Here is a 26,826-nt window from a genome sequence, read left to right as displayed (position 1 = left end):
CCACTCTGGCGAGGCAGTCCACAGGCAGATAGGGCCTCAGCCTGCGTACCAGATGGAGCTGGTACACAGCTGCCCTGGACACGGATTTAACCTGTGCCTCCATGGACAGCTGTGAGTCCAAAATGACTCCCAGGCTGCGCACCTGGTCCTTCAGGGGCACAGGTACCCCATTCAGGACCAGGGAATCCTCCACACCTGCCCGCCTCCTGTCCCCCAGAAACAGTACTTCTGTCTTGTCAGGATTCAATCTCAATCTGTTAGCCGCCATCCATCCTCCAACCGCCTCCAGACACTCACACAGGACCGTCACCGCCTTCACTGGTTCTGATTTGAAAGAGAGGTAGAGCTGGGTATCATCCGCATACTGATGAACACCCAGCCCAAACCCCCTGATGATCTCTCCCAGCGGCTGCATGTAGATGTTGAAAAGCATGGGGGAGAGGACAGAACCCTGAGGCACCCCACAAGTGAGAGCCCAGGGGTCTGAACACTCATCCCCCACCACCACTTTCTGAACACGGCCCAGGAGGAAGGAGCGGAACCACTGTATGACAGTGCCCCCAGCTCCCAGCCCCTCAAGACGGTCCAGAAGGATGTTATGGTCGATGGTATCAAACGCCGCTGAGAGATCCAGCAGAACTAGGAAACAGCTCTCACCTTTGTCCCTAGCCCGCCGGAGATCATCAACCAGTGCGACCAAGGCAGTTTCAGTCCCATGATGAGGCCTGAATCCCGACTGGAAGGGATCCAAATGGTCCGCTTCTTCCAGGCGTGCCTGGAGTTGTTCAGCAACCACTCGCTCAATCACCTTGCCCAAGAATGGAAGATTTGAGACTGGGCGATTGTTGGCCATCGTGGCCGCATCTAAAGATGGTTTTTTAAGAAGCGGTTTAATAACCGGCTCTTTCAGCGGGTCTGGGAAGGCTCCCTCACGAAGGGAAGCATTCACCACCCCACGAAGCCCATCGCCCAGTCCTTCCCGGCTAGCTTTTATAAGCCAGGATGGGCAAGGATCAAGGAGACAGGTGGTTGGTTTCACTCGTCCAAGCAGCCTGTCCACATCCTCGGAGGTAACAGATTGGAATTGATCCCACTCAACTTGACCAGACAGAACTCTAGCACTCTCCCGCCCCGGACCTGCTCCCACGGTGGAGTCTACTTCTTCCCGAATCTGAGCGATTTTATCTGCAAAAAACTTTGCAAAATCATTGCAGGAGAACATGTGGCCTGTACTGGGCCCCGATGTTGCAGGTGGTTCCGCTAAATTGCGGACCACCTGAAAAAGTCTCCTGCTGCTGTTTTCTGCAGATGCAATAGAAGCGGTGAAGAAATTCTTCTTCGCCGTCACTATCGCCACTTGGTAGGCTCGACGTTGAGCTCTAACCTGTGTCCGGTCAGCTTCAGAATGAGTTATCCGCCACCGGCGCTCTAGCCATCTCAACGATTGTTTCATTGCCCTCAGATCCGTGGAAAACCACAGGGCTCTCCGGGCTCCATGCAATCGGAGAGGGCGCTTCGGAGCCAAACAGTCAATAGCCCTGGTTAACTCCACATTCCAGCGGGCCACCAGGGAATCAGCTGAAAGGCCATCAACATGGGATAAAGCATCCCCTACCACTCTCTGGAAACCATTTGGATCCATTAAGTGGCGGGGGCGGACCATCCGAATCGGTCCCACCTCCCTGCAGAGGGGAAGGGTCGCGGAGAAGTCCAGTTGCACCAGGAAGTGATCTGACCATGGCACTTCTTTTGTTTCACTTTTAGTTAGTGTCAGGTCACCAACATCCGTAGAGGTAAACACCAGGTCCAAGGCATGTCCGCGGCTATGGGTTGGGCCAAACTTATTCAGGGACAGCCCCATGGAGGCCATGCTTTCCACGAAGTCCCGAGTGGCCCCTTGTAAGCTCGTGTCGGCATGGATATTAAAATCCCCTAGGACAACCAAACTAGGCGTCTCCAGGAGAACATCCGCCACGACCTGAAGCAGCTCGGGCAGGGAATCCTTGGTGCAGCGGGGAGGTCGGTACACCAAAAGGAATCCTGTACTGCCCCTATTGCCCAACTTCCAGAACATGCACTCAGAGAACTGGGTGTTCCCAATAGGATGCCTGGTGCAAACTAATGACTTCCTAAAAATCACTGCAACCCCCCCTCCCCGCCCACAAGGCCTGGGTTGCTGTGCGTAAGAGAAACCTGGTGGACAAGCAGCGGCAAGAACAGGCCCATCTGCTTCATTCAACCAAGTCTCTGTTACGCATGCCAGGTCAAATCCTCCATCCATGATCAGATCATGGATGGCAGTGGTCTTATGAATCATTGACCTGGCATTGCACAGCAGCACCTTCAGGTCATGTGGGTATCCCTTGCTGATTCTAGCATCCATCTGGTCAGGACCAGACCTGGAGGCAGGGATAGTCCTCAGACAACGACTAAACCTGCCTCCTCTGTAATGACATGGTCTGGTCTTAGCGTAACTCCTCCTCCTACCCAAGATCACTGAGATCGGTTGTCCCAACGCATCCCCCCCTGTGGAACATGCCACAGCCATTTTGTTGGCTGGGACCCACTCCCCGGCAGCCCTGACCCCTCCCCTTAAGAACAAAATAAGGCCTTAAAACAATGAAAACAAAACAAAAAAGAAACCCCCAAAAACAAAAAACAATACAAATAAAAAACTAAAAATTACAAATCCATCAAAATCAAACAAATTCCCAACAAAACATCCATCCCACCCCCACCCCATCCCTGCATATACTACCACAAATTATGCAGTCGAGTTTCCCGCATTTGGGGAAATTGCAGGGGTCAGCACACCCGCAGTGCAATGGATGAGCCTCACCCTGGGAAAACCACCTTCATGATCATGGTGTCTCCCCTGCCAGGTAAGTCCCACAATACTGCTCCAATTAAAAACGAGCTTTCAAGTTGGAAAGTAGGGTGGAAGACCCAAACACGTATCATCCACATTGTGACTGTTTTGCACTATGTCTGGAATTAGTAGGTAAGCATCTAATTTATTTGGCCTGATAAAACATAATTAACAACAAGATGTTTTACAACATAACAAAGTTTAAACAAATCAAACTGTTTTGTAACTCAGTACCATAAATTGCTCCCATTTATCTGTCCATTTTATATAGCATACAAAGTCACAACGTACACCTTTATATTTCCAACCTCAAGGCTCAGTTCAGATCTGAGGTCAAGTACATTCTTTTCTTCCCTGCAACATTCTTCCTCTCTTTATTTATCGTTTTAGGAAGCAGACAAAGGCTTCTGTCCTAACATTACGTACCTGGGAGCACGCCCCACTGAACTCAGTGTGATTCGTTTCTGATTAATATACGTAGGATGACAATATACAGTTTCAAACCTATATGCCCTTACTGGGAAACTGGTAGCTGAGATTTCCTATTCTTGCTTTTATCATCCTGCTACTCCCACTACTAAATATTTTGGAACGGTATTTGTCTGCCTTTCTGTTTTCTATGCATTTTGGACACTTCTTAATGAATTTTTTGCATGATGGTTTCTGAGATCAAGGAGCAGGTATGGACATCATTGGGTGCCATTTTCAATCAAGATGGCAGACTGAATTTTGCAATGCCGCACTGAGTTTTTGCTTTCTCAGCATTCTGGAGCAACGCTGGGTACAAGGCTGCAGGTTTCTCATCTTTGTATCCTACTAATGCACTCAGGACAGTGTACATGTCCTGCCCCCCCCAATCCTCGGAACAACCTTATGATGAAGATTAGCACAAGATGGGTTTCGTGAATGAGTGAGCAACCAGCATTCTAGTTTCTGTATTTGCAGACAACATCTCATTTGGGAAAATAATCTGTGGATCTGATTCCTCTAACTTGCTGTCTAAGACAATACAGCGCAGTTAACAGATACATCATATGGGTCTTCGGCTGATTTGTTTTGGGGAAAAGTGATTTTACTTCTAACCTGTATTTCAAAAACAGAATCGTTTCTTGAAATAGGTACATTATAGTCTCTGATAATAGCTTGCCACCTCATTTGTGGGCCGAACTGCCGTAAATGTTATTCCATAACTCTGTAATATCGATATCTCAATACACCTCACGTATCTGAGCTTTAACACCAGAAGGTTCAGTCAACCTCTTGTACTCTATTAAAGCACATTTACATGAGTTTGTTATTGACACCTCAAGTCAGAAGAGCATGAGGCTCTTAATCTCAGGGACTTGGGTTCGAGCCCCACGTTAGGCAAGAAGATTCCTTCATTGCAGGAGGTTGGACTAGATGAACCTTGTGGTCCCTTCCAAATCTACAATGTTATTATTCTACATAAAAAAATGTATTTCAGATTCTCCACCCCCTCCCAAAATTAGTTTTAGCTTGCTATTCTCTTTTGCAGTCTGAAAAGCATATAATTGCAGATGGCATTTTATCTTTTTTTGCCTGAAATTCATAGTTTGAGCTGCCCAGATTAAAGTTCACCGAAACAACGCCACTCTTAATTTTCAATGAGGCACTTTAAATTTCCATGACTTAACACAACCTGAGCAGCGGACGGGAAGGGGGCGGCGGGGGTGGGGTGGGGAACTCAACCTCCTGACAAGGTTGTTAAATACTAAATGCCATCCTCCCCTAGACTACTGTTTCATAAATTAAGCATACAATGTTCTTGTCTTGAAATGTAACAAAATGCCACATTCCGAATAAGTGTCCTTAAAAGCTGTGCTTTTAGCTGACATACAATAAAAAACATTCTGCCCCGCTGAAGGCAATGACTACAGATTCCTGTAGCTAATGAGCAGGAAAAAAGAAAACAGCAGCTGTGCCCTATTACCTGCATGAAGCCAGATTTGAGCCAGAGTCATCCAAGGATGCAGAGGACCTTGCTTCGGAGCACTGCTCTGCAAAGACGAGGCAACTTCAGACAGCGCCTGCTCCACTCTAGAGGCTGCTATCGACGTCGCATGGATCGAACCTGCGGAAATAATAGACATAGCTTGCATCAGTAGAAGGAAAGAGAAAGCCTGGGCTTCAGCTGCTTGCTGTTCTTGATTTTAACTCTGTGCATGTAAAGGTGTTGCGAAACCCTAAAACACTGACGTTTGCCAGGCTCCCCCTTCCCCGATTATAAGGATGTTAGTGTTAGTGAACCTGCATTAAAAGCCTATTACATTACTAGCAGAAATGACAGGTGAGATTGGAGCAGCCACTCGTGAAACACAAAGCTTTCGACGACCGACAGCAGGTATACAGATTCCACGCACACACATAGAAGCTGTAAGACTAAAAGAGGTTGGGGGATGATGCTTATATGATGTAACTCTTACTACTTACTCTTCACTGCTAGTTATCACTGAACACCCCACCTCCCTGGAGGGGTAATTAGAATACTATTTTAAGGATAATAATAGAGAGACTAAAATAACCTAAGAAATGCAGAATGATCTCAACATTTCCCTGAACAGAAACCAATTAAGCTGCAAAGACTATAAAGTTCACTTAATCACCAATATTAGCAGCTGGGGAAGTGAACAGAATGAGCACTTCGTCCAAAATGGAGTTGATAAATCTAAGCAGGGAGGGGGGAATCTAACCAACAGATTATTCTTTTCCTTGATATTTTCCTATATGTTACGGTTTATTGCTGTTAGCCAATTTCTATTTGATATGCATGTACAAATAAACAAGCGGCTCCTGCCATAATACTAGATATCTTCACATATCAGTTTTGCTGTAGTTCCTAAACATGTGAGACACTCACTGCATCTCTCTAACATGGTACCAACTAAACATGACGTTCAAAGATTTAAATGCATGCTTGACAAATGCAGAGGTCACTGAAGAATATATATAAACAAAGAGTGAAGCATCAGAAATGTTTGCAAGGAGAAGCAGAGAGATGAATGCCTTCTTTGTCAAGCTACAAATAAACTGGGACACTCATCTAATCACCTTCTAATATTTCTTTGACAGCAATTTTGGAACAGAGCTGCTAAAATGTACCCCAAATAATGTCAGGTGTTTACATTGTAACTTCTTGTTCACACATAAAGGTATCGGCGTCTTAAGTCTGGCAAGAGCTCCTGGGGCTTTAAGACCTGTGTGACAAGCAGAACTTAATCGACTGAAACTTTCCCTGGCATGCAGAAAGGGTAAATGTCATCTGTTGAACTGCTTGCCCCACAGAGGCTCCAAAAGGAACAGCTTTAAAAGAGAACTAGACAAATCAATGCAGGAGAAGGCTGTCGTTAGATCTCCGGCCACAATGTCTACGTTCTGCCTCCGTTGTCAAGAGTCAGTTGGTTCTGGAACTTAATCCGTTCCGGGAGTCTGTGGAAGCCGCGGAAGCTTCCAAAAAACGTTTGCAAACCGTAACACTCACTTCTGGGTTTGCGGCGTTCAGGAGCCAAACGTGCAAAGACCAAGGCATTCGAGAACCAAGGTACAACTGTATGCCTCTGAATACCAATTGCTGGAAATTCCAGGTGGGGAGACTGCACTCGAATCTTGCTTATGGGCTTCCCATGGGCATCTGATTGGCCAGAGTGAGAACAGGATGCTGCACCAAATGGGCCTTTGGTGTGATCCAGGAGAGCTCTTTTATTTTCTTATTACTGGAAATGCTATGGGCACCATGAATTCAAGATGTTACATAAGTAATGACTTTTCATTATTGAAAAGGGGACCGCTATGAGGGGACATTCATACGTTTTGGCACATATAAATGTGGTGAAGACTAACCAGGTCTTCCCCCCAAACCAGCTTTGATACCTGATTTAGTACATATATTATCCCTGGCATCTAGGATTATGGCCCCTATAAAGCACCATTCAAGTCAAGTGAGCCCCAACTGCAGTGAACCAACATAACCCTGATACGGGCTTAGCACCTCAGTGAAAATGAGGCCTATGTGGGAGATGGTAGGGATAAGGCAAACATCTAATCTCCAAACACACATCTATCACAACAACTGTTCCAATACCTCCCATTTATGTTTTTCTAGTCAATCGCCAACTGGAGATTTACTGCTATCAACTACGGCTTGCTTGTTTAACTAGAACACCCTTTTCATGGTCAGGGCTTAACTCTCTGAAAATAGCAAAAATCCAATATTCAGCTGTGGCTTCAGCCACCAAATTTGCTGCCTCACTTCTTATTACACTGCATAGCTATTTGTGTACCACTTCACCTTATACCCGTTCCAGGAGTCATTATAAACTTAACAAAAGTAACTGAGCTACAATTTCATTCACTAGGATGAACCAGTGCTTTGTTTAATGGCTTAATTTTATAGTGCTTTATTTCAACAAGGGACACCTGCCACTATTTGAACCACCGACAAAGGAAGCCTGCCATTGTGACAAGATGATTATTAAATTTTCCAGCTTTTTTTGGCTAGTGTTTACTTTGAGAAGGCCTTTTGTTTCTGAACAGCTGATAAATTGGCTGACTCCAGCACAAGAAAAAACAACAACCAAAAGAAGACAATTCTGTATTGCTTTTCTACTTGAACATTTATGGGATGGGGGGAATCCCTTTCTTAATATGATGAGCATGTTGCTACTTCCCCTGTGTTTATCTTTAGGATTGCCAAGTGAATGATGAAATGGTAAATACTTGACATAATGCAAATCCTTCAGAGGCTCACCCCTCTCCTTGCTGCAAAATGGAAAGTTGCTTTTCAATCAAATTTCATGAGAGCAATGTCTTAATTAAAGGAAAGGAAATGAGCAAAATCATGCAAGGTGAAAACACAACCCGATTTCACATGCACACACAAAAAAGCAGGTGCCAGAGCATGTAAGAATGCCAAACTGTGGTACATGCAGAGATCTGTATGCCGGTGCGAGTAAAACTCTCTCTAGATGAAGAGACAGTACATTCTGTAGGACCAAATAAAACATGTATGTGTACGTCTAATCTAGGGGTAGCCAAGTTTGTGCCCTTCAGATGCTTGGACTACAAAGCCCATTAGACCCGTCAGCATCATCAATGGTCTGAGATGATGGGTGTTATAGTCCACAATATCTGGAGGTAATACCACACTGGCTGTCCCTGGGCGAATCCCACAAGATACCCATTGGGCAATACCCAATGGGCAATACCCAATGATAGTCATACTAAGAGTAAAAACACTGACATCAATGGTCTCCATAGATTTCAATGGATCTAGTCTGAGTATGATGAACATTGTATATCACCCTTTATTAGCAACTGCAATAACTCACACCCCCCACCTCCAATATGTTAAAAGGCTCGTCAACATTTTCCAAAATGGATGGTGTACATTAACGAAGAGGAGCCTGGGGCTTCTATCAACAAACAAAACTTTCTTTGTTCCATAGGGTTGGTACATGAAACAAGTATCATGCGCTTTTTGCTAATTGATCGTACGCTGCCATCAATATAATTTAGAATGGTGCCAAGACCACATAAATGGCTAATAAATAACAATACAGTATTAGGCTTAAGAATGCCAACAACGTATCTTAAATAAATAAAAAAATAAAGTACTTATTTTTTTTTAGAATAGGTTAACCTCGCTTTATTTTCTTTTAAAATCTTTTTATTAAAAGTTCCGCCCCTTATTCCTTCCAGGGACTAGAAAATGAACTAACTGATCTGGAGAAATCATAAATATGGTGGATTACAGACTTATGCAATGGATTTTATAAAGTCAGCCCCTGCTCCCAAGAACCTTTATTTGCAGCCCTCCAGAAATGAATACTGCCTCTTTAATAACAGAACTCTAGTCCTAGCTGAGGGCATTCAGATCTCATAGGATTGCAGCCTCGGGAGTGACTTGAATGGCTAAGGAGCAGCAGCCTTGCTTTGCACAATGTCAAACCTCCATGACGAATGGACACACATTTACATTCTGTGGTGGAGGGAAGGTGTTATTACTAAGCCTTTAGAAGTTTAAAAATAGACCTGTATAGTAAATACTACTTACAAACTGAAAAAAGGGAGAAAAAACCATGAAAGTAAGCATCTGGAGGGTTGCCTTTAAACAACAGATCAAACCACAAATTAAAATCACGAAGGAGAACAGCTATAAAACAGAACTGCACAAAAAAGCAAAATACACTTCTGATAACCTTCAAACTGTAAGCTCGTTTTCTTGGTTTTCCAAAGGACAGTGAACATTTCGAAATAAGGAGTTTAAAATCATGATGAATTTCCGGTAAGAATTTGGAGAAAGTTCTTGTTAAATAGATCCCTTTCATGTCATGTTAACAATCAAATTGAATATAGAAAAACAACAGAGTATACATATTGAGAGCAAGAAAGCTGCAGAGGGTTTGGACCAATTCTATTCATATGGATTCAGTGGGGGGGAATGAAAGTGCATAAACAACTGCTCTGAGTTACAGATAGGTAGCCGTGTTGGTCTGCCATAGTCAAAACAAAACAAAATTCCTTCCAGTAGCACCTTAAAGACCAACTAAGTCAGTTCTTGGTATGAGCTTTCGTGTATCTGAAGAAGTGTGCATGCACACGAAAGCTCATACCAAGAACTGACTTAGTTGGTCTTTAAGGTGCTACTGGAAGGAATTTTTTTTTGTTTTAACTGCTCTGAGGTCAAATAATTGAGGCTCCTACAAAACTGCCACATAACTATATTCCCCCCCCCCCCATAAGATATTGCAGCTCTTGCTGGAGGTAGAAAATTCACAGCCTGCTTTTGTGCTTTCATTTCTGCAGCATCTCATGATTGGTCCTACATCCCTATGGAAAGCTAAATAAGTTCATGGCTTCACCAACAACAATTTAATGCTACGTGGGCTATGCTCTGTAGAGGCTCTGTTTTAGAAAAGGATATTGTCTATCACACTTCCCCAGCTGTTAGCTAGCATCCAAAGTAATAACCACTCCTGAATTTTTAAAGCGTTTTTTTTTTTTTTTTGGAGGGGGAATAAATCCCCAAAAGTTCATATCAGCACCCATAAGTGCAGACAGCACGTGATACCAACCACTGCAAAATGAATTCTGACACAGATCCATCAGAGACCAGTAGACGAAGACCAAATGACAAACCACACCTCACAGCAATTTTCTGGGCAGCACCATTTCAGACAGCAAAGACCTTTTTTCGTATGCCCCCTCATGAAGAAACCCTACCTCACTTCAGGTAGTAAACTAACACACCAAAACAGAAACGTTTAGCACAGCATCATTTCAGATGCACTACTTGACTGCCTGGCCTGCAGCCCCAAGTAGCAGAGCCCAGAATTGTATCACCTTAGCTATGGCCTCACTTTCTGTAAGGTGCAGTAGGGCTCTTAGGGAGGGGTGATATTTTTTTAAATGTCCCATTGAAGAACCAGGATCACAGAAAAGCCTCGACAAAACAAGTGGGAGCAGAATTAACACCAATATGAAAGCACAAGTGCTATCCTTTCAAACAGCATCTTGAACAGGATCCAACTACATTGTGACCTGATTAATTTGCACTCCTTTGCTACTTATTTTTCTAGCACCTGTCATCTAATTCAGTGCCAGAGACAACGATTTACTCACTCTACTCCTCCGAAACGAACAGATTAAGCCAATTTACGATAGCCAAAAAAAAAACCCCAACCACCACAGTGCAAAAGAAATCTTTCCTGTCTTGAAGCTAGCGTCTAGGAATGAAAATTGTTGCCAATTATATTTAATTCTGTCAAATAAAGGTCCTAACATTTCAAAACGAGTTAATTGCATGGATGAGAACAAAATCCAGTAAAAAATAAAAAATGTTGCACCTATAGTACAAAAGGAGAAGTAGGAGCTGAGTTCCTACCACTCAAGAATCAGTACAGTACTGACAAATTTGGGCGCATACTAACAGCGTGTTTTCCAAGTGCTCCATCACACATGATGTGGAGGCACAAGAGTTGCCAATGCCCTACGAGGGGCCAGGTTTTCTCCAGCTTGAGGCTTCAGATCCAGAGCTGTGAGGTGGGTTGGGGAGTTAAAATGGCAACCCCATCACTCCTTCTTTCTTCTCCTGGCTCACAGCCAAGACATGGAAATCTTCCACATCCTGGTACACCCCCAGCGTTAATCCTCGCTCCATAACACTACATCGACAATGGGTACCAATCCTTGCGCAACAGACTCTTGAAACAGCTGTGCCACTGACCCATCGCAATATTGCTAAAATGCCTTATGGCAGCACTTACTCAGTGCTCTCAGGGAGGCAATAGAGCCCCCTGGTGGTCCCTCGATGTAACATTTCATAAGCCTTCCAAGGGTTTTGGAGTGAGTAGACTGATGTAAGAGAATGCCCACTTGAAACCATCACTGCTTACTTGAAGAAACATGGAGCATTGCAGCCTAAAACTCTGACAGTTTCAAATGCCCTGATGATTTTTTTCAAAAATAATCATCATCATCATATAATCCAAACAAGTAGGTTGCACTAATACCAAATACCTTGATGTTCAACAACATTTACAGGCAATGGATACTTAGCAGTTATGGAGATTATCAGAAGCACAAACAGAGCAAACTAGCACGCCTATCAGAAAAAGGAAATCAGTTTACAGAGTGGCGGTTCGCAGGGCCCAGGAACGAGGTCACAGTATGGATTGGTTGCATAGGGCCAGACAAAGGTATCGGATTTGGGATGAGGGTGAGGAGATTGAGGAGACATAAACAGGTGGAGAGGAGATTCTGTTCTTGAGAGAGGTGAAGATGTGGAGGAATCAGAAGCTAAAAAGTGAAAGAGAAAAATATAAAGAAAATGCCAGGAAAAGGTTTTGAATGGATTAATGGATGCCATGAAAAGAAAAGAATAATCCTAATAATGTATAGCTCATTTAACCACCGCTAAAAAGGAAACAACAGTTTATATTTTCCTACAAGCACTGCAAAAAGGTCACTTTCCTTGGATGAAAAGGGATTTTTTAAAATGTTTACTGAGATTTAGTAAAACCAGTTTCAATCAAGTCAAGTTATTTTGGAAAGGAAAACTGTTATAATGGAAACATTTGTAAGGCATGCTATTTGGCATGTCCAATAGGAATACAGATGGCAAAAATTATTTTCTGAATCAGGGGTAGCCAAGGTGGTGTCTTGCAGATGCTTCGGCCTCCAACTCCCATCAGCCCCACCTAGTGTGGTAATGCTCAGGGATGACTGGTGTCGTAGTCCAACATTTGCAGAGCACCATGTTGCCCACTGTGTCCTAAAACCTGAGTGCCTGAAGCTGCCAAAGGCTTGTCCAAGTTAGAAGTAAAACACCAACTGTCTAGGTAAGTGATACTGAACTTCATTTAAAAAATCAATAAATCCTTGAACGACAGGAGACAGAAGGTCCGCTTCATCACCCTGTTCCATGCAAGGAAGGAGATCCTGGTGTCGTTCCACTGGCAAAGCATCCTGGTTCATGTGCTCAGGTGTGACTCGAGAATTTGTTGCTCACACCCTCCCTTGACAATATCGAAGGCAACGTGTGTATTTATTTTTACTCAATCCAGTTCTTCCTCCCGAGAATTTACAGAGGCATATAAAGGATTATCCCCTTTTATGTAAATAAGCCAGGAAAGGCCTTGAAATAAAGAGTCGCTTCAAAGTAACTCCCCAAATCCTCCCTCTAATTCAAATTCTGTAGTGGAACTAGACTCCCTCTTGCTCTAGATGAGCCATTTTGCTTGAAAAGGAGGTGGGAAAACTTGTCAGAGCTGGTAGAAAATGAGTGGGTGGAGACAGCCTGGGTATGCTGGGCTGTGCACCACTCAAAACAGCTCTGCTGGATAACATTTTGCAGATGGCAGTCACAGGTGATTGTTTTAAAGAAGAGATCTATGAAACAACTGGTAAATTGTCTATCAGCTCTGATCTAGTTACAAACTCTCATACTTCACTTTTTTCTTTTTTTCTTTTGGCTCTTCAGTAAAACAAAAAAAATTCCAGTACTGATGAAGCAGCAGGAGAAGTGGCTATTTTGCAGTTCATGCATGGATGGAGCAAGCCGTCAACTTTGACATTTGAACCTCCGTCTTGGGAGGTCCCTGAAGCCTCAATGAAGACCAGAAGAAAAGTGCTTAAAGAATGGCTAGCTTGCTAAAAGAAGCACAAGCAGGAGTTTGTTCCAGGTGGGCAGCTGGCCAGAGCCACTATCAAAGCAGCCTTTGACACATAAGCATAGGTAGGTTGAAAACAAATCAAACTTAATCTTCAGTTCTGTCCTAAAACCAGATTAGCAGCCCATAGTCTAAAAAAAAAAAAAAAGTCAGAATAAGGTCCATTGATGCTTGTAATCTAAACTTGCCTCTAAACTATGATCTGGCTTTGTTGTACCTAGATCCAGAAAAGTACTTCTGACTCTGAAAATCAGTGAAGGGCATGGTTATAAGGTTGGTGGGAGGAATCTGGACCAGTTTAAAAGATTGCAAAGAAAAAAGTGAAGGCCATGCTAACTTTTAACGCATGGTCTACTATCCTCTGGCCTGGGGGAACATAGACATTTACCTTATACAGAGTCAGACCACTGGTCCATCTAGTGCAGTATTGTCTCTACACTAACTGGCTGCAGTTCTTCAGCATTTCGGACAGGGTTATCTTCCACTCCTACCTCTAAATGCCAGACAAGGACATGCTTGCTCATAGCAAATTCAGAGCTCATCCTCTCCCCTTGGGGAGGGGCTGTAACTCTGTTGTATGCTGAAGGTCCAGTTCTGACCAGTCCCTGTAGCTCTTTCGTCTTATACTATGCAATTCCATCCTCTACCAACCCTGCCATCTTCCCAGTCCCAGCTTCCAAACTTGCCTGACATTTGGACATTGGACATCGAATGGGGGTGGGATGTGCAAAGATCCGTAACTGAATGTGAAATCATTGCTTTAATATCACAGAGGTCCAGAGCGGCAAGAGATGGGCCCAGTTAAAGGTAAAGGGTAAAGGGACCCCTGACCATTAGGTCCAGTCGTGGCCGACTCTGGGGTTGCGGCGCTCATCTTGCTTTACTGGCTGAAGGAGCCAACGTACAGCTTCCGGGTCATGTGGCCAGCATGACTAAGCTGCTTCTGGCGAACGAGAGCAGCGCACGGAAATGCTGCTTACCTTCCCACCAGAGCAGTACCTATTTATCTACTTGCACTTTGACGTGCTTTCGAACTGCTAGGTTGGCAGGAGCAGGGATCGAGCAATGGGAGCTCACCCCATCACGGGGATTCGAACCGCCGACCTTCTGATCGGCAAGTCCTAGGCTCTGTGGTTTAACCCACAGCGCCACTCGTGTCCCTATGGGCCCAGTTAGTGTGGCCTAATTCCACCACTGTGTATAGATAGGTACTACATTGCCTGCAAAGAGCTTGTGAAATTTTAGCACTGAAGCCTGCCTAAATAGCAACTCATGTAAATAACAACACAAAACATTTCAACTCCGGTGTGAAGACTGGGAAATGCACCTCATTGCCACTACCCAATTGGAAAGAAAAAGAAAATAGGAGACAGATAGTAGATTGGGTATCTTCATTTAGAACACTAGAAATTTTCTCTTTAATATGGAAACTTTACTCTTATCTGTTATGCCAACACTGTATGGCTTGTGAAGATCTAAAGTGATTTTATATGTTAATGAAAACAAACAGGCATAAGAAAGAGACTGCACACAGATATAGTAAAGACCAATATGGATAAATTATGCAATTTAATTTTGCCCTGTTTTCAATGATAGGCTAATGACTTGGCAGGTTGAAAAATATATTTTTTAGTTAAATGTGACCCCATTACATTTTGTGGCCATCCTTAAACTGAAGTATGCTTTCAATGAGCCAGTAAACTAAAAAAAAACGAATTAGAAGTCCTGCAGGAAATCTAATTATGATGAGTGGAACTGCTTACATTACTTTATATTGTAAAAAATATTAAAACTTTGTTCTTCAATATTGTTTACATAATGCAGCAAAAACATCTTTAGGTGTGTAGAAGGGCTTACAGATGAAAAACAAAAACAAATAAGGCTCTGCCTGAACTTAAAGACTTCATGAGCTAATGTAGCTGGTTCCATCATGAGTGTACTTGTGGGATAGATATGATTTTCAAACATCTGCTTCCCACATTCACCCTTTCTATATCATACACTGAAATATATGCCTAAAAACAAATGTGTGAAGATCCAGTCCTGTGTTTACTTGATACTATGCCCCAAGGAATTCTGTGCTTTTGGCTCTACATGTGAGGCTGGACTACAAATCCCATCATCCATGGCCACGCTGGTCTGGGCTGATAGGGATTGGAATTAGTCACCCCTGCAATAGGAATTACTCTTCAGTAACAATGCAGAGGATTGTAGCCCAAGGCGCAAAGTTTGGATTATGAACTTTTGGCCCTTAGTATACATGGATATTTATGTTAAGCATTTAACACAGGAGAAGGCTAACACACAACTCTAGAGTATGTGCCCGTACTTTTATTGCATATGTATAAATTTAATGTGTGTGTGTGTGTGGAATATGAAACTAAACATAAAATAAATAAATATACCACAGCAAATTTCTATCTTGCCTCAATTGCTTTGATAGGTTTTAGATTAAGGCATCTAGCAGACAACACATATTGTTTCTGACACTTTATTGTTGTAGACAGTAATCCTCACCTGTTTCAGGGTCACTGAAGTCTGGCAAAGTAATTGTACTAAGTTGTCGCCTGTCGGCAATGGCTCTGTCTAACAAACTGCTGCCCCGTCCAGAATCACTGTAGGAAACAATGCAAGGCATTTGTCATTTAAGGCTTTAAAAGTGACTATATAGCTTACAGTACAGGTCTTCATATACAGAATTCACTGCTATGTGTACTTTATCTACTAACGGGATAGACAGCCCATATATCATATAAAAAACACTGCATTTTATGCTGATTAAAGTCTTTTCACACTATGGTTCAGAACACTTCAAAGCACTTGTTTAATTGTGAGTGGATGTCTGCCCTACTGAGTCACTTGTGGCATGAAAATGATTGGCTCCACTTGGCGGATCTAAGAGACCAAGCTTAAAAAAAGAAGTCTTTCCATGAATGACTTCCACAGAATGAGATGACGGATAGCCTCCTCCAAGGGGTTTACAATCTAAAAACAGACACAAGGGAAACAACAGAGGGACAAGAGGGAAATCAAGGCAGGGATGCATGCTGGAAGAAAATGCAATGACAAGACATATTTATGGAACGTCTTCTACTTCATGAATGTGAATACCGCCAGTGTCAGCTGAGGAAAAGGGAATTATTTCCCTCTTATTTTGGAAATACAGTCGTACCTTGGATCTCAAATGCCTTGGCTCCCAAACAAATCTGCTCCCGAACGATCGAAACCCAGAAGTGAGCGTTCCAGTTTTCAAACGTTCTTTGGGAAGCCGAACATCCGACGCGGGTTCCGTGCCTTCCGATTGGTGGCAGGAGCTTCCTGCAGCCAATCAGAAGCCACACTTTGGTTTTCGAATGCTTTGGAAGCCGAACGGACTTCCGGAATGGATTCTGTTCGACTTTCAAGGTATGACTGTAAAGTATAGTGACAAAATGGTGAGGAATAATTATATGGATGATCTTATAATTGCGCCAGTTAAAAGCAAATACTATCCGTCCCTTTCTAAAGGGGTGCAATGTTGCTTAGTGGCATCAACACTGCTGTCATCCCTAGTGATCTGGTTTTTAAAGTAGTAGAAATCCTTGTTTCTTCACATCTATCCTAAGCTGGAAAATGGCTTCCTGGTTTTGAATCTGAATAAACTCAAAATTTCCTTTCGGTGAAATGTCTAAATCCAATTTTTAAGCAATGTGTTTTATATACAGAATGAAACTATTTCCTTTCTTTGTCTGGCTGCTGTTAAAATGGTGCAAAAAAACAAAAAAACTCTGTAAGACACCAACACAGCTAATTCCTTGTGCAATGATGCAATTACAGTAATCCACAGGAAACAGAAGGGACCTTCCTTAGTCCATTTTATCAACCAATAACTATTACATCAGTCAGCACACATTTCCTGGAAACAGCGCTATTAATTACTTCCTTGATACACGAACAATGCTGTGCCAAACGTCAGTGAGGAAGAAAATGAAGCTGAAGGTAAATAGCCTCTTGTGGAGGCTCGGCTGGCTAGCACAGGTCTCAGTTGCTTCCAGCTGGGCAGCCCAGGCAGGAGCATTAATGGGTGAGAAACACGAGCTGTTGTAGTCCATAAGGATGGTTTATTATTTGCTATGCACAACTCAGACACAGTCCATTATAAGTGTGTGTAGTCAGTAATAAGTATTCGGTTGGTGTACCAACCACTGCACAACTGGTTCTGAATCTTGACGCACCTGGCAGAGAAGGTGCAATAACAGCATATTGAGACAGACTACTTGTTGCCACTGCCACCATATAACCCTGAGCCATCCCAATTTTCATTAAGCACAGGTACGTAAAAGCATTTCAGCACTCAAAGCGAAGATGAGCACCGCACCCCAAAGTCAAATTTGACTGACTTAACCATCCAGGGGTCCTTTACCTTTACTGATGATTATTAATTCATGTGATGCAGGAAAGTTCTCTTCTTATATATTCCACAGCTAGGCCCAGTATACCTGAGGGGGCGTCTCCACCCCCATCGTTCTGCCCGGATGTTGAGGTTCAGCGCGGAGGGCCTTCTGGTGGTTCCCTCACTGCGAGAAGCAAAGCTACAGGGAACCAGGCAGAGGGCCTTCTTGGTAGCGGCACCCGCCCTGTGGGACGCCCTCTCATCAGTTGTCAAAGAGATAAACAACTACCTGACATTTAGAAGACATCTGAAAGCAGCCCTGTTCAGGGAAGTTTTTAATGTGTGACATTTTAATGTATTTTTAATCTTTGCTGGAAGCCGACCAGAGTGGCTGGGGAAACGCAGCCAGATGGGCGGGGTACAAATAAAAAATTGTTGTTGTTGTTGTTAATTGTGTTTTACTTTTTAATAACTGAGTTCTTAGATTTATTTTTTTTAAGTCATCAGTTCTAAACTCAAGGCAGAAAAAGCAATGTTACAACTGCACCCTAACTGACTTAGTAAGAAGCAGGGAAACTGAAACAACTAACAAATGATGTCATTTGAAAATTATATACAGTACTTTCCACTGGAATGGTATAACTTCTCTGGTTCATTGCAGGTCAAAATGCACACTGCTCTCCAGGATAATCACTACTAAAAAATATTTTTAGCCAAGAGTGCATCAAGCTCATCAGAAAAGCACTGGCTAAACATGATTAGATTCTGCGCCGACATCAAGCAAGCTGCAGAAGTTTGAAGGTTTAAACATATTACTGCAATTGTGTGCACATAGATATCATGCTGAAATTAGGTGTAAAAGGAAACTATCACCACACTGCTCAAATCAGCACTCTGGAAACTCAGATAAGCAGAACATTTTGCAACTACAGAATGGGGAAATAGCTTCAAAATGTGTTTTAAGATGAAAAAGGCTGCTTCTGAGTCTAACTGATTCTATCAGCAACAGCAACAACTGTAATCCACTTTTTACTTAATCAAAATACAATTCATAGGCTTAGATATGACTGAAACCAACTTTTAAAATTTAGAGGCGAGCAATTGATTTAACTATGTATTTCCCAGATACCTACTGAATGAGGACAGGGTATTTTATTTTGGGGAACATTATTAATTTAAAGCACAATCCCACACGTATGTTCTCTGAATTAAAAGTTGTGCACAGAAATGTGAAATTACTGGGAACTGGGAAAAATATTATTTACATAGTAGTACTGCATTATTATTATTATTATTATTATTATTATTATTATTACTACTACTACTACCATCATCATCAACAACATTTTTAGTATTCCTATTAAAAACAGGCCCTGCCCACACTACTGCTGTGGTCATAGGCAGATGTTATAATACCTCTTAATAGGATGGGTGGCAGGCACAGAATAAGATGCCCTTCACGCTTGGTACACTGCTGTATCTGGTAACTGTTAACCAGTCATAAAATGAACCCTGGGATGCCCCTAAACCTTGCTTTAGAGCTCTGATTAAACTTAATACACTTAATACATCATTTAGTAGCATCCCTAGTAAGACACACTGATAAGTTGAAGGGGATGAATGGGATGTTGCAGCCCTCTCTGATGATGACACCATCTGCATAGCCATTCTACTTCCTGAGTTTTCTTCTTCTCTTTCTACCTGCTGGAGGGTCATGGTGCAAACTGCACACAAACTACAGAATTTGCATCCACAAAACGTAGTGATGGCCACCAACTTTGATGGCTTTAAAAGGAGACTAGACATAGGGGTACCAATGGCTAGTAGTCATGATGGCTATATATTACCCTCAGGATCAGAGGCAATATGTTTCTGATCATCAGTTGCAAAGGAGCTGGGAGCAGGCTGTTGCTCTAATGTTCTTCCTGTGAACTTCCCCAAAGCAACTGACTGACCACTGTGAGATACAGGATGTTGGACTTGATAGGCCTTTGATCTGATCCAGAAGGACTCTTCTAACATTCATAAGGCTTAATAAACTTTTATAACTTGCCACTCCACAAGGAAATGTAGTGGTAATGAGGGGAGCAACCAGGTCTGCAGAGCCACAGCCTTGTAATCACGTGTACCAATGACAGCATGGGTCCTTCCTAAACATTTTAGGAAAGCTGATGTATGAAACTTTTCAATGTGCCAAATCTCAAATGGGGGAAAAACCCAATTAACAGTGAGTTTGTCTTATAATAAGTGCATAATCCATAACCGGTAGGTTATACTTTCCCCTCTGCCTCATTTCCCTGCTTTATGTGCTTAAATGAATCAACCTTTTGAAGGGGCGGAGGGGAAGCCATAAAATCCACAACCTTTATGCAGAATGTAAATGTTTGTCTCATCTTGGATCACGCATTTGAAGTCTGACAGTGAATGACATCTGCAAGACTGCTGAAGTCGAGCTGGGCGCATATGCAAGCATTTACTCCGAGTCAGTTCTCACCTGGCATAAAGAGAGCGCCACATGAAGGTTGTTAACTCACAGCGGGGCCACAGCTATTACATGCTGGCTTTTACAGAATTTGAAAAGAGTAATGTGATATGCTGCATGGGGGACCTTGCTGATCTGATAGCATCATACAGGATGGAATATTACTCTGATGTGCCTTGCTGCGGCATAACGTCACTGTATGTTTTCATTTACTTGACAGGAATGTAGCAGTAGAAAAATGTAAAGTACTACCAGGAAAAAAACAGCGTTTCTACTCTCAAGATTCTCATTTTGCTTTGCAAAGCAGAATGAATCCTCTCTTTTAAGTGAAAGCAAATCAGAATTTCTACTTGTACTGTACTGCAACGACTCTAGAGTTTCACTCACTTAAGATTTTCATGTCTTCTTGGAGCAGAGTGAGCGTGCAGGGGGACGGGGAAAAGAGAAGGGAGAAATCAAAGAAAACCGTTGCCCTACAATCTCAACTAATGGAAGCCTCTGCCGAATCAAAGAGCCCTCTGTCAGCAGAATGCCACAATTGGATACAACCCAAACTTCATTTTTGTTTACTATCTTGAAGGTCAACTCAAGTGGAACAGTTCAGATTCTTTCCAGTTAAAGAAAGAAATCAAGCGGGTCCAATGCACAAATGCCACACCCATAACAGAAAAGCAACTAACATGGTAAGCAAAAATATAGCCACACAAACCTCACATGAAATATATAACTGGAGTATGATACTCCCCCCCCCCAACAAGCTATGAGCAGAATTCACCTAACCAGTCAGCAAAATCCCAGCACAAGGACTTCCCATTGTGCAACAAGGCTGCCCTGCCCTTTCTTCCTCCTGCTCCCCCATTGGCGGGGGGTGGGGAGAATACCCAGAACACAAAACAGTGGGAGGAGAGAGGATTGTTCCATCTGGCAAACTGCAATGCTTGCACAGGCAGAATGACTGGAAGAGGGTGATGTTGAATTCCAACCTTTATTTACATGCAAAGGATTCACTCCGGCCCCCTGCACACACAAACAGAATGTGTTCCATGTTGTTCTGTACTGTCCTTACCTGGGGTTAGTGAGATTGTAACAGGATTTCCAGATCTGCAACATGTGTTTACAAGTGAGGAGTGCCTCATCTGGGCCCCGGCAGAGTGATTCCAATTTGACTTTTGAAAACAGTAATCTGAGAAGGAGAAGAAATCAAACTGTAATTCAACAATAAAGGACGTTGAAAACATAAATGAAGCCCTGATGGACAGAGCAAAGGCTATCTACTCCATCATCCCAGATGCCTGTGGAAAGCAGACAAGCAGCCTTGGTTCACGCCAAGTGATGCCAACACTTAACAAGCCTAGCGGATCCGGGGTTTTTTTGTGAACTTCAGTGCTTTCACAATTACTCTAGGTTACCCACAGGAAGGAGTTTCTTTGTAGGCAAGTCAATATGAAAAGGGTTCCCTAAAGATAAAAGGTTTTAGATCATGGTTCTAGAGCACAGAGGCAGACGTTCTCTTTGAAAACAGCAAACAAGCAGCATTTTTCTTCTTCAAAAAGTAGCTCATGAAAGTGGACTCAAAAACCAAGCCAACATGTACAACTCTAACTTTGAAAGAACTCTAGTCAGCAGCCAAAACTAACCGATTTTCTATTAAGCTTTATGGCAACGAAAAAGGAACCATTACAATGCTGAAGAAATTATACCTGAATAATGCAACGGTTTATTCTGCTTACCAGTTTGTTTTGCTAAAGGTTGAGTGCCTCTGAATTATATTGGAAGCAATTAGGAGGAGCAAAAACTAACTGTTATAGGGAAAGCAAGTGTATTAGAGGTGTACCGAATGAGAAATGTGTTAAGTCAACTAATCTGTCAATTCCATCCACCAAAATAGAACATTTTGAACTGGTTTGTAGGCGTAATTCTAAAAAAGGCAAGCAGCCCAGAAACACGAGGAGGGGATTTGTGAGGGTTTTGCAAGTTTTGCTTGGAAGTGCACAATTGCTTTCAGCAATGGACAAGAAAGTGCCTGTGGGATTGTGTCCAGTCAGCTGGTCTGATCAAGTTTTAATTATGCCGTGGTAAAATGTTTTCAGAATTTCACAGCTGTTTTCAAACACTGAGAGAGATTCTGCACTTGACCGCTGCATCACTCTTTTGAGTAGATTTAAATAGTGGTCCAGTCATGTACCACCCCTTAACCAAAACCCTCTGTATTAGAGGGCATCAATTCTACAGACTGTGGGCTCCAACGAAAACACCTATTTGTGTATCAGAAGTATGTATCAGACAGCTGTTTGCAGAATACAGACGTAGCTAAAAAAAATAGAAGCTACTCATCCAGATCTAGGACTTAACATATTATACCCCACCTTTCATATGAGAACATAAAAATGTAATAAAATAATACACTCAAACAATAAAAGCAAAATAATAAAAAGCAGAAGATAAAACAATCAACATTCAGTTTCATAAGTCCACGATGCAGCAGACCTTTGACACAAACAATGGCACTAATTTTGGATAGTCAACAGCTTGTGAATTCAGTCATAACAGCAAATCACGGTTACATCTGCAACACTGGCAGCCCCTTGCAAACCATAGGTTGTAAGCTGGAATAATACCTAATGACAGTTTTGTTTTACAAACCATGGTTTGGCATGATGGCTGACTGCACTTGCAGTTTGAGAAAGATCCTGTAAGTCCCTTCTCTGTTGTTTCAACAAGCAACCAACAGTATGGAAAGTGGCATGGTCCCCACATAGATTGCAGGTGTAGAAATGCTGATTTTTTAATATTTTTTTTAAAAAACTTCTCAAAAGAAGCACTCTGGGAGACAAGGGCTATACTATTTTCTACTTATTTATTTGACATTATTTATGCGGCACCACATAATGATGAGTTATTCTCTGGCTGGCTCACAAAACGAAACAGCTTTAAAAACAATTATAATACAGCATTAAACAACTCCAAACTAGGATCAAAACAAAGTAAAAAGGCAAAGAACTGTGTCCTTTCACGTGTGTACTATCATTACAACACCTTATGATGGATTAAAGATTGTTACTACCAGTATTCCTATAGTTCAACAGTAGGATGGAATATTACTGGGCTGGTCTTTGTAATGGCTATGAGCAGGCAGAAACTCTCAGCACAAAAGTCAGATAAACAACTTGAACCCAAGCAGCATGACTTACATCTTTAGCATATGTGAAGAATCTGACCCTGTTTTTTTGATAAATTTAATACTTGCAGAAGGAATTTCAGGCACAACTAAAAACCAGTTAATCTTAATGGCCCTATTTCAAAACAGTTATCTGCTTACACAAATAAGGAAAGGAGTAACATCAATGAGAACCAACAATGATGCCGTGTAAATGTGCCCCTGATCTGCGGTAATACCTTTAGTGATAAATCTTCCGTGTCCTAAAAAATATTTGAAACCTGTGATGGAAAGCAAATCATTACCCATTCTTTTTAACAACTATTCCTTTGCTTCTCCATAGAGACTTGGAGCAATAAAAACTGAAGTAAATAAATGTATTAAGGGTCTTTTTAAAACAACACAAGCAACATCTGACAGATGTCTACTTGAAGCAGAGTTTGTAGTCTGATATTTGTCCACCAGGAGACCATATTTTTCTGATGTTCATTAGTAATGATGACCATATTTTCTGATAGTAATATGAAAGAAGAAAAAAAATTAATACACGTTTAACCAAAGACAGAATGCCATGATAACACTAAGGTGGAAAAACAATAATTTTTAACTAACTTATTGGTGCCATATTGTTGATAATCTTACATCTTTCTTAACATTCATACAATTTACAATATTTTTGTAAATAGTCCTTGAATTTCTTCCAGTCCTCCTCCACAACTTCTTCTCCCAGGTCTCGGATTCTGCCAGTCATTTCTGCAAGCTCCATATAGTCTATCAGTTGCATCTGCCATTCTTCCAGTGTGGGCAAATCTTGGGTTTTCCAGTATTTAGCGACAAGTATCCTTGCTGCTGTTGTTGCATACATAAAAAATGTTCGGTCCTTCTTTAACACCCTCTGGCCAACGATGCCCAAAAGAAAGGCCTCTGGTTTCTTAGGGAAGGTATACTTAAATACCTTTTTCAACTCATTATATATCATTTCCCAGAAAGCCTTAACTCTAGGGCAGGTCCACCAGAGGTGAAAGAACGTTCCTTCAGTTTCTTTACATTTCCAACATTTATTATCAGACAAATGGTATATTTTTACAAGCTTGACTGGGGTCATGTACCACCTATATATCATTTTCATAATATTTTCTTTCAAGGCATTACATGCCATGAATTTCAAACCGGTGGTCCATAACCTTTCCCAGTCAGCAAACATAATATTATACCCTATGTCCTGTGCCCATTTTATCATAGCCAATTTGACCGTTTCATCTTGTGTATTCCATTTTAGCAGCAAATTATACATTATTGAAAGTACCTTAGTCTTAGGTTCTAACAATTCCGTTTCTAACTTTGATTTTTCCACCTGGAATCCTATCTTTTTATCCAACTTAAAAACTTCTTTAATCTGAGCATAATGTAACCAATCTCGCACTTTATCTTTTAATTTCTCCAAACTCTGCAACCTCCAATTATCTCCATCTTTTTCTATTATTTCCCAATATTTCGGCCATTTGACCTCCATATTGAGTCTTTTCCGGGCCTTGGCTTCCATTGGTGATAACCACCTTGGGGTCTTATTTTCCAATAAGTCTTTATATTTTATCCAGACATTGAACACTGCTTTCCTGACAATATGGTTCTTGAAAGCCTTATGAATTTTAACCTTGTCATACCACAAATATGCATGCCATCCAAAAACGTTACTGAATCCTTCCAAATCTAAAACATCAGTGTTTTCAAGAAGCAGCCAATCTTTCAACCAGCAGAAAGCTGCTGATTCATAGTACAGCTTTAAGTCTGGCAGGGCAAAGCCCCCTCTTTCTTTAGCATCAGTTAGTATCTTAAACTTAATTCTGGGCTTTTTGCCCTGCCAGACAAATTTGGAGATATCTCTTTGCCACCTCCCAAAACACTCCATTTTATCCACAATCTGTAAAGTCTGAAATAAAAACAACATCTTTGGCAATACATTCATCTTTATAGCAGCAATTCGTCCTGACAAGGAAAGTTTCAATCTTGACCAAACTTCTAAATCCCTTTTAATTTCAGACCAACACTTTTCATAGTTATCCTTAAATAGACTCATATTCTTCCCTGTTATGTTTACCCCTAGGTATCTTACTTTTTAAACTACATTTAACTCTGTCTCTTTCTGAAACCTTTCTGATTCTAAAGGTGTCAATTTTTTCCCCCAAAACCTTGGTTTTCTGCTTGTCAAGTTTAAATCCCGCCACCCGACCAAACTCCTGAATCAATTGTAATACCCTTTTCGTACTAGACTCTGGCTCCTTTAGGGTCAAAACTAGGTCATCTGCAAATGCTTTAAGTTTATACTGTTTCGCTCCGACCTGAATTCCTTCCACCAACCGGTCTCCTCTAATCATGTTCAAGAGCACCTCCAGGACCGAAATAAATAGCAAAGGGGAGATAGGGCAACCTTGTCATGTTCCTTTTTCAATTTTGAACTCTTCCGTCACCACATTGTTCACGATCAATTTAGCCTTTTGTTCCGAATAAATTGCCTCTATCCCATTCTCAAACCCCCGTCCCACTCCCATCCCTTCCAAATTTTTCTTCATAAACTTCCATGAGATGTTATCAAAGGCCTTCTCTGCGTCTATAAATATTAACACTGCTTTTGTATTAATATTTGTTTGCAAAAGCTCCAAAATGTCAATAATATTCCTTGTATTAGCAAACAAATGTCTACCTGGGAGAAAGCCTGCCTGGTCCTTATGAATTACTTCATTTAAAACTTTTTTAAATCTACTTGCTAAAATGTCTGCAAATATTTTGTAATCCACATTTAGGAGGGAGATGGGGCGGTAATTCTTAAGTTGTGTCTTTTCAGTTTCTAGTTTGGGTATCAATGCGATGAAAGCTTCTTTCCACGACTCCGGTGCCTTCTTCCCCTCCATGATTTCATTGCAAACCTCCATTAATGGATGTATCAAATAGTCTTTCAATGTCTTATAGTATTTGGAGGTAAGCCCATCTGGCCCTGGAGATTTGCCCAGTTGCATGTTCTGAATGGCTTCTTCGATCTCTTGTTGTGTTATTTTATAGTTCAGGATTGTTCTATTTTCCTGAGACAACCTTGGTAGACCATTCTTTATCAAAAATTGTTCTATCTCCACCTCGTTTTGCGGCCCTTGTGTATATAATTGTTTAAAGTATCTCTGGAAACACTTTCTGATCTCCACTGGGCTCTGAATATTTCTTCCTTCAATCTCTAAATTTGTGACCGTATTCAATTTTTGTCTCTTTTTCAGCTGTCATGCTAACAGCTTTCCACATTTATTTGCCTATTCAAAAGATCTTTGTTTCATTAGCTTAACTTTCCATTCCACTTCCTGATTTATCAATTTAGAATATTGTGCTTGGTGGAGTTTAATTTCTCTTAAAATCTCCTTTGACTTCGGTCTCGATCTTAACTTCTTCTCACATTCTTTAATTTTCTCCAGGATCTTATCTTTTTTCTCGTTCTGTGCTCTTTTCTTTATGGTGTTCTGTTGTATCAGAAACCCCCTCATAACCGCTTTACTTGCGTCCCAGACGGTTCTTTTTTCCACCGTAGTGTTCAAATTTATCTCAAAGTAGTCCTTCAAAGCTTTTTGGGCCTTTTTGGTAATCTCCTGATCTCTGAACAAATTGTCATTCATCTTCCATCTGAAGGAGCCGGTTGGAGTTAGTCTCATATCCATCTTTACAGCATTATGGTCGGAGCAGGTCTTTGGGCAGATTTCCACTTTTTTTGTCTTAGGTGCC

The 26,826-nt window shown here is 41.8% G+C and overlaps 1 protein-coding gene across 5 annotated transcripts in view; it reads right to left on the bottom strand.

Moving 5' to 3' along the window:
- The window catches only part of TTC7B (tetratricopeptide repeat domain 7B), a 110,536-nt gene that overhangs the window by 21,851 nt on the left and 61,859 nt on the right, over positions 1-26,826 (bottom strand). For 3 of the 5 annotated variants that reach the window (XM_083732865.1, XM_083732864.1, XM_083732863.1), the window contains 3 exons: positions 20,977-21,093; positions 15,574-15,671; positions 4,821-4,961 (listed from right to left, as the gene is read on the bottom strand). In XM_083732865.1, the coding sequence (XP_083588991.1) occupies positions 4,821-4,961; positions 15,574-15,671; positions 20,977-21,093 (356 nt within the window). Of the gene's footprint in view, positions 1-4,820; positions 4,962-8,939; positions 8,991-11,515; positions 11,684-15,573; positions 15,672-20,976; positions 21,094-26,826 lie in introns of all 5 variants that reach the window. The other 2 variants (XM_083732861.1, XM_083732862.1) reach the window with 2 other exon arrangements.

This window comes from Podarcis gaigeae, assembly GCF_964106915.1.
Source record: "Podarcis gaigeae genome assembly, chromosome: 1".
Classification (NCBI taxonomy): Eukaryota; Metazoa; Chordata; class Lepidosauria; order Squamata; family Lacertidae; genus Podarcis; species Podarcis gaigeae.
The sequence above is the reverse complement of the archived record's forward strand: the minus strand, read 5'-3'. Positions and strand labels throughout refer to the sequence as shown.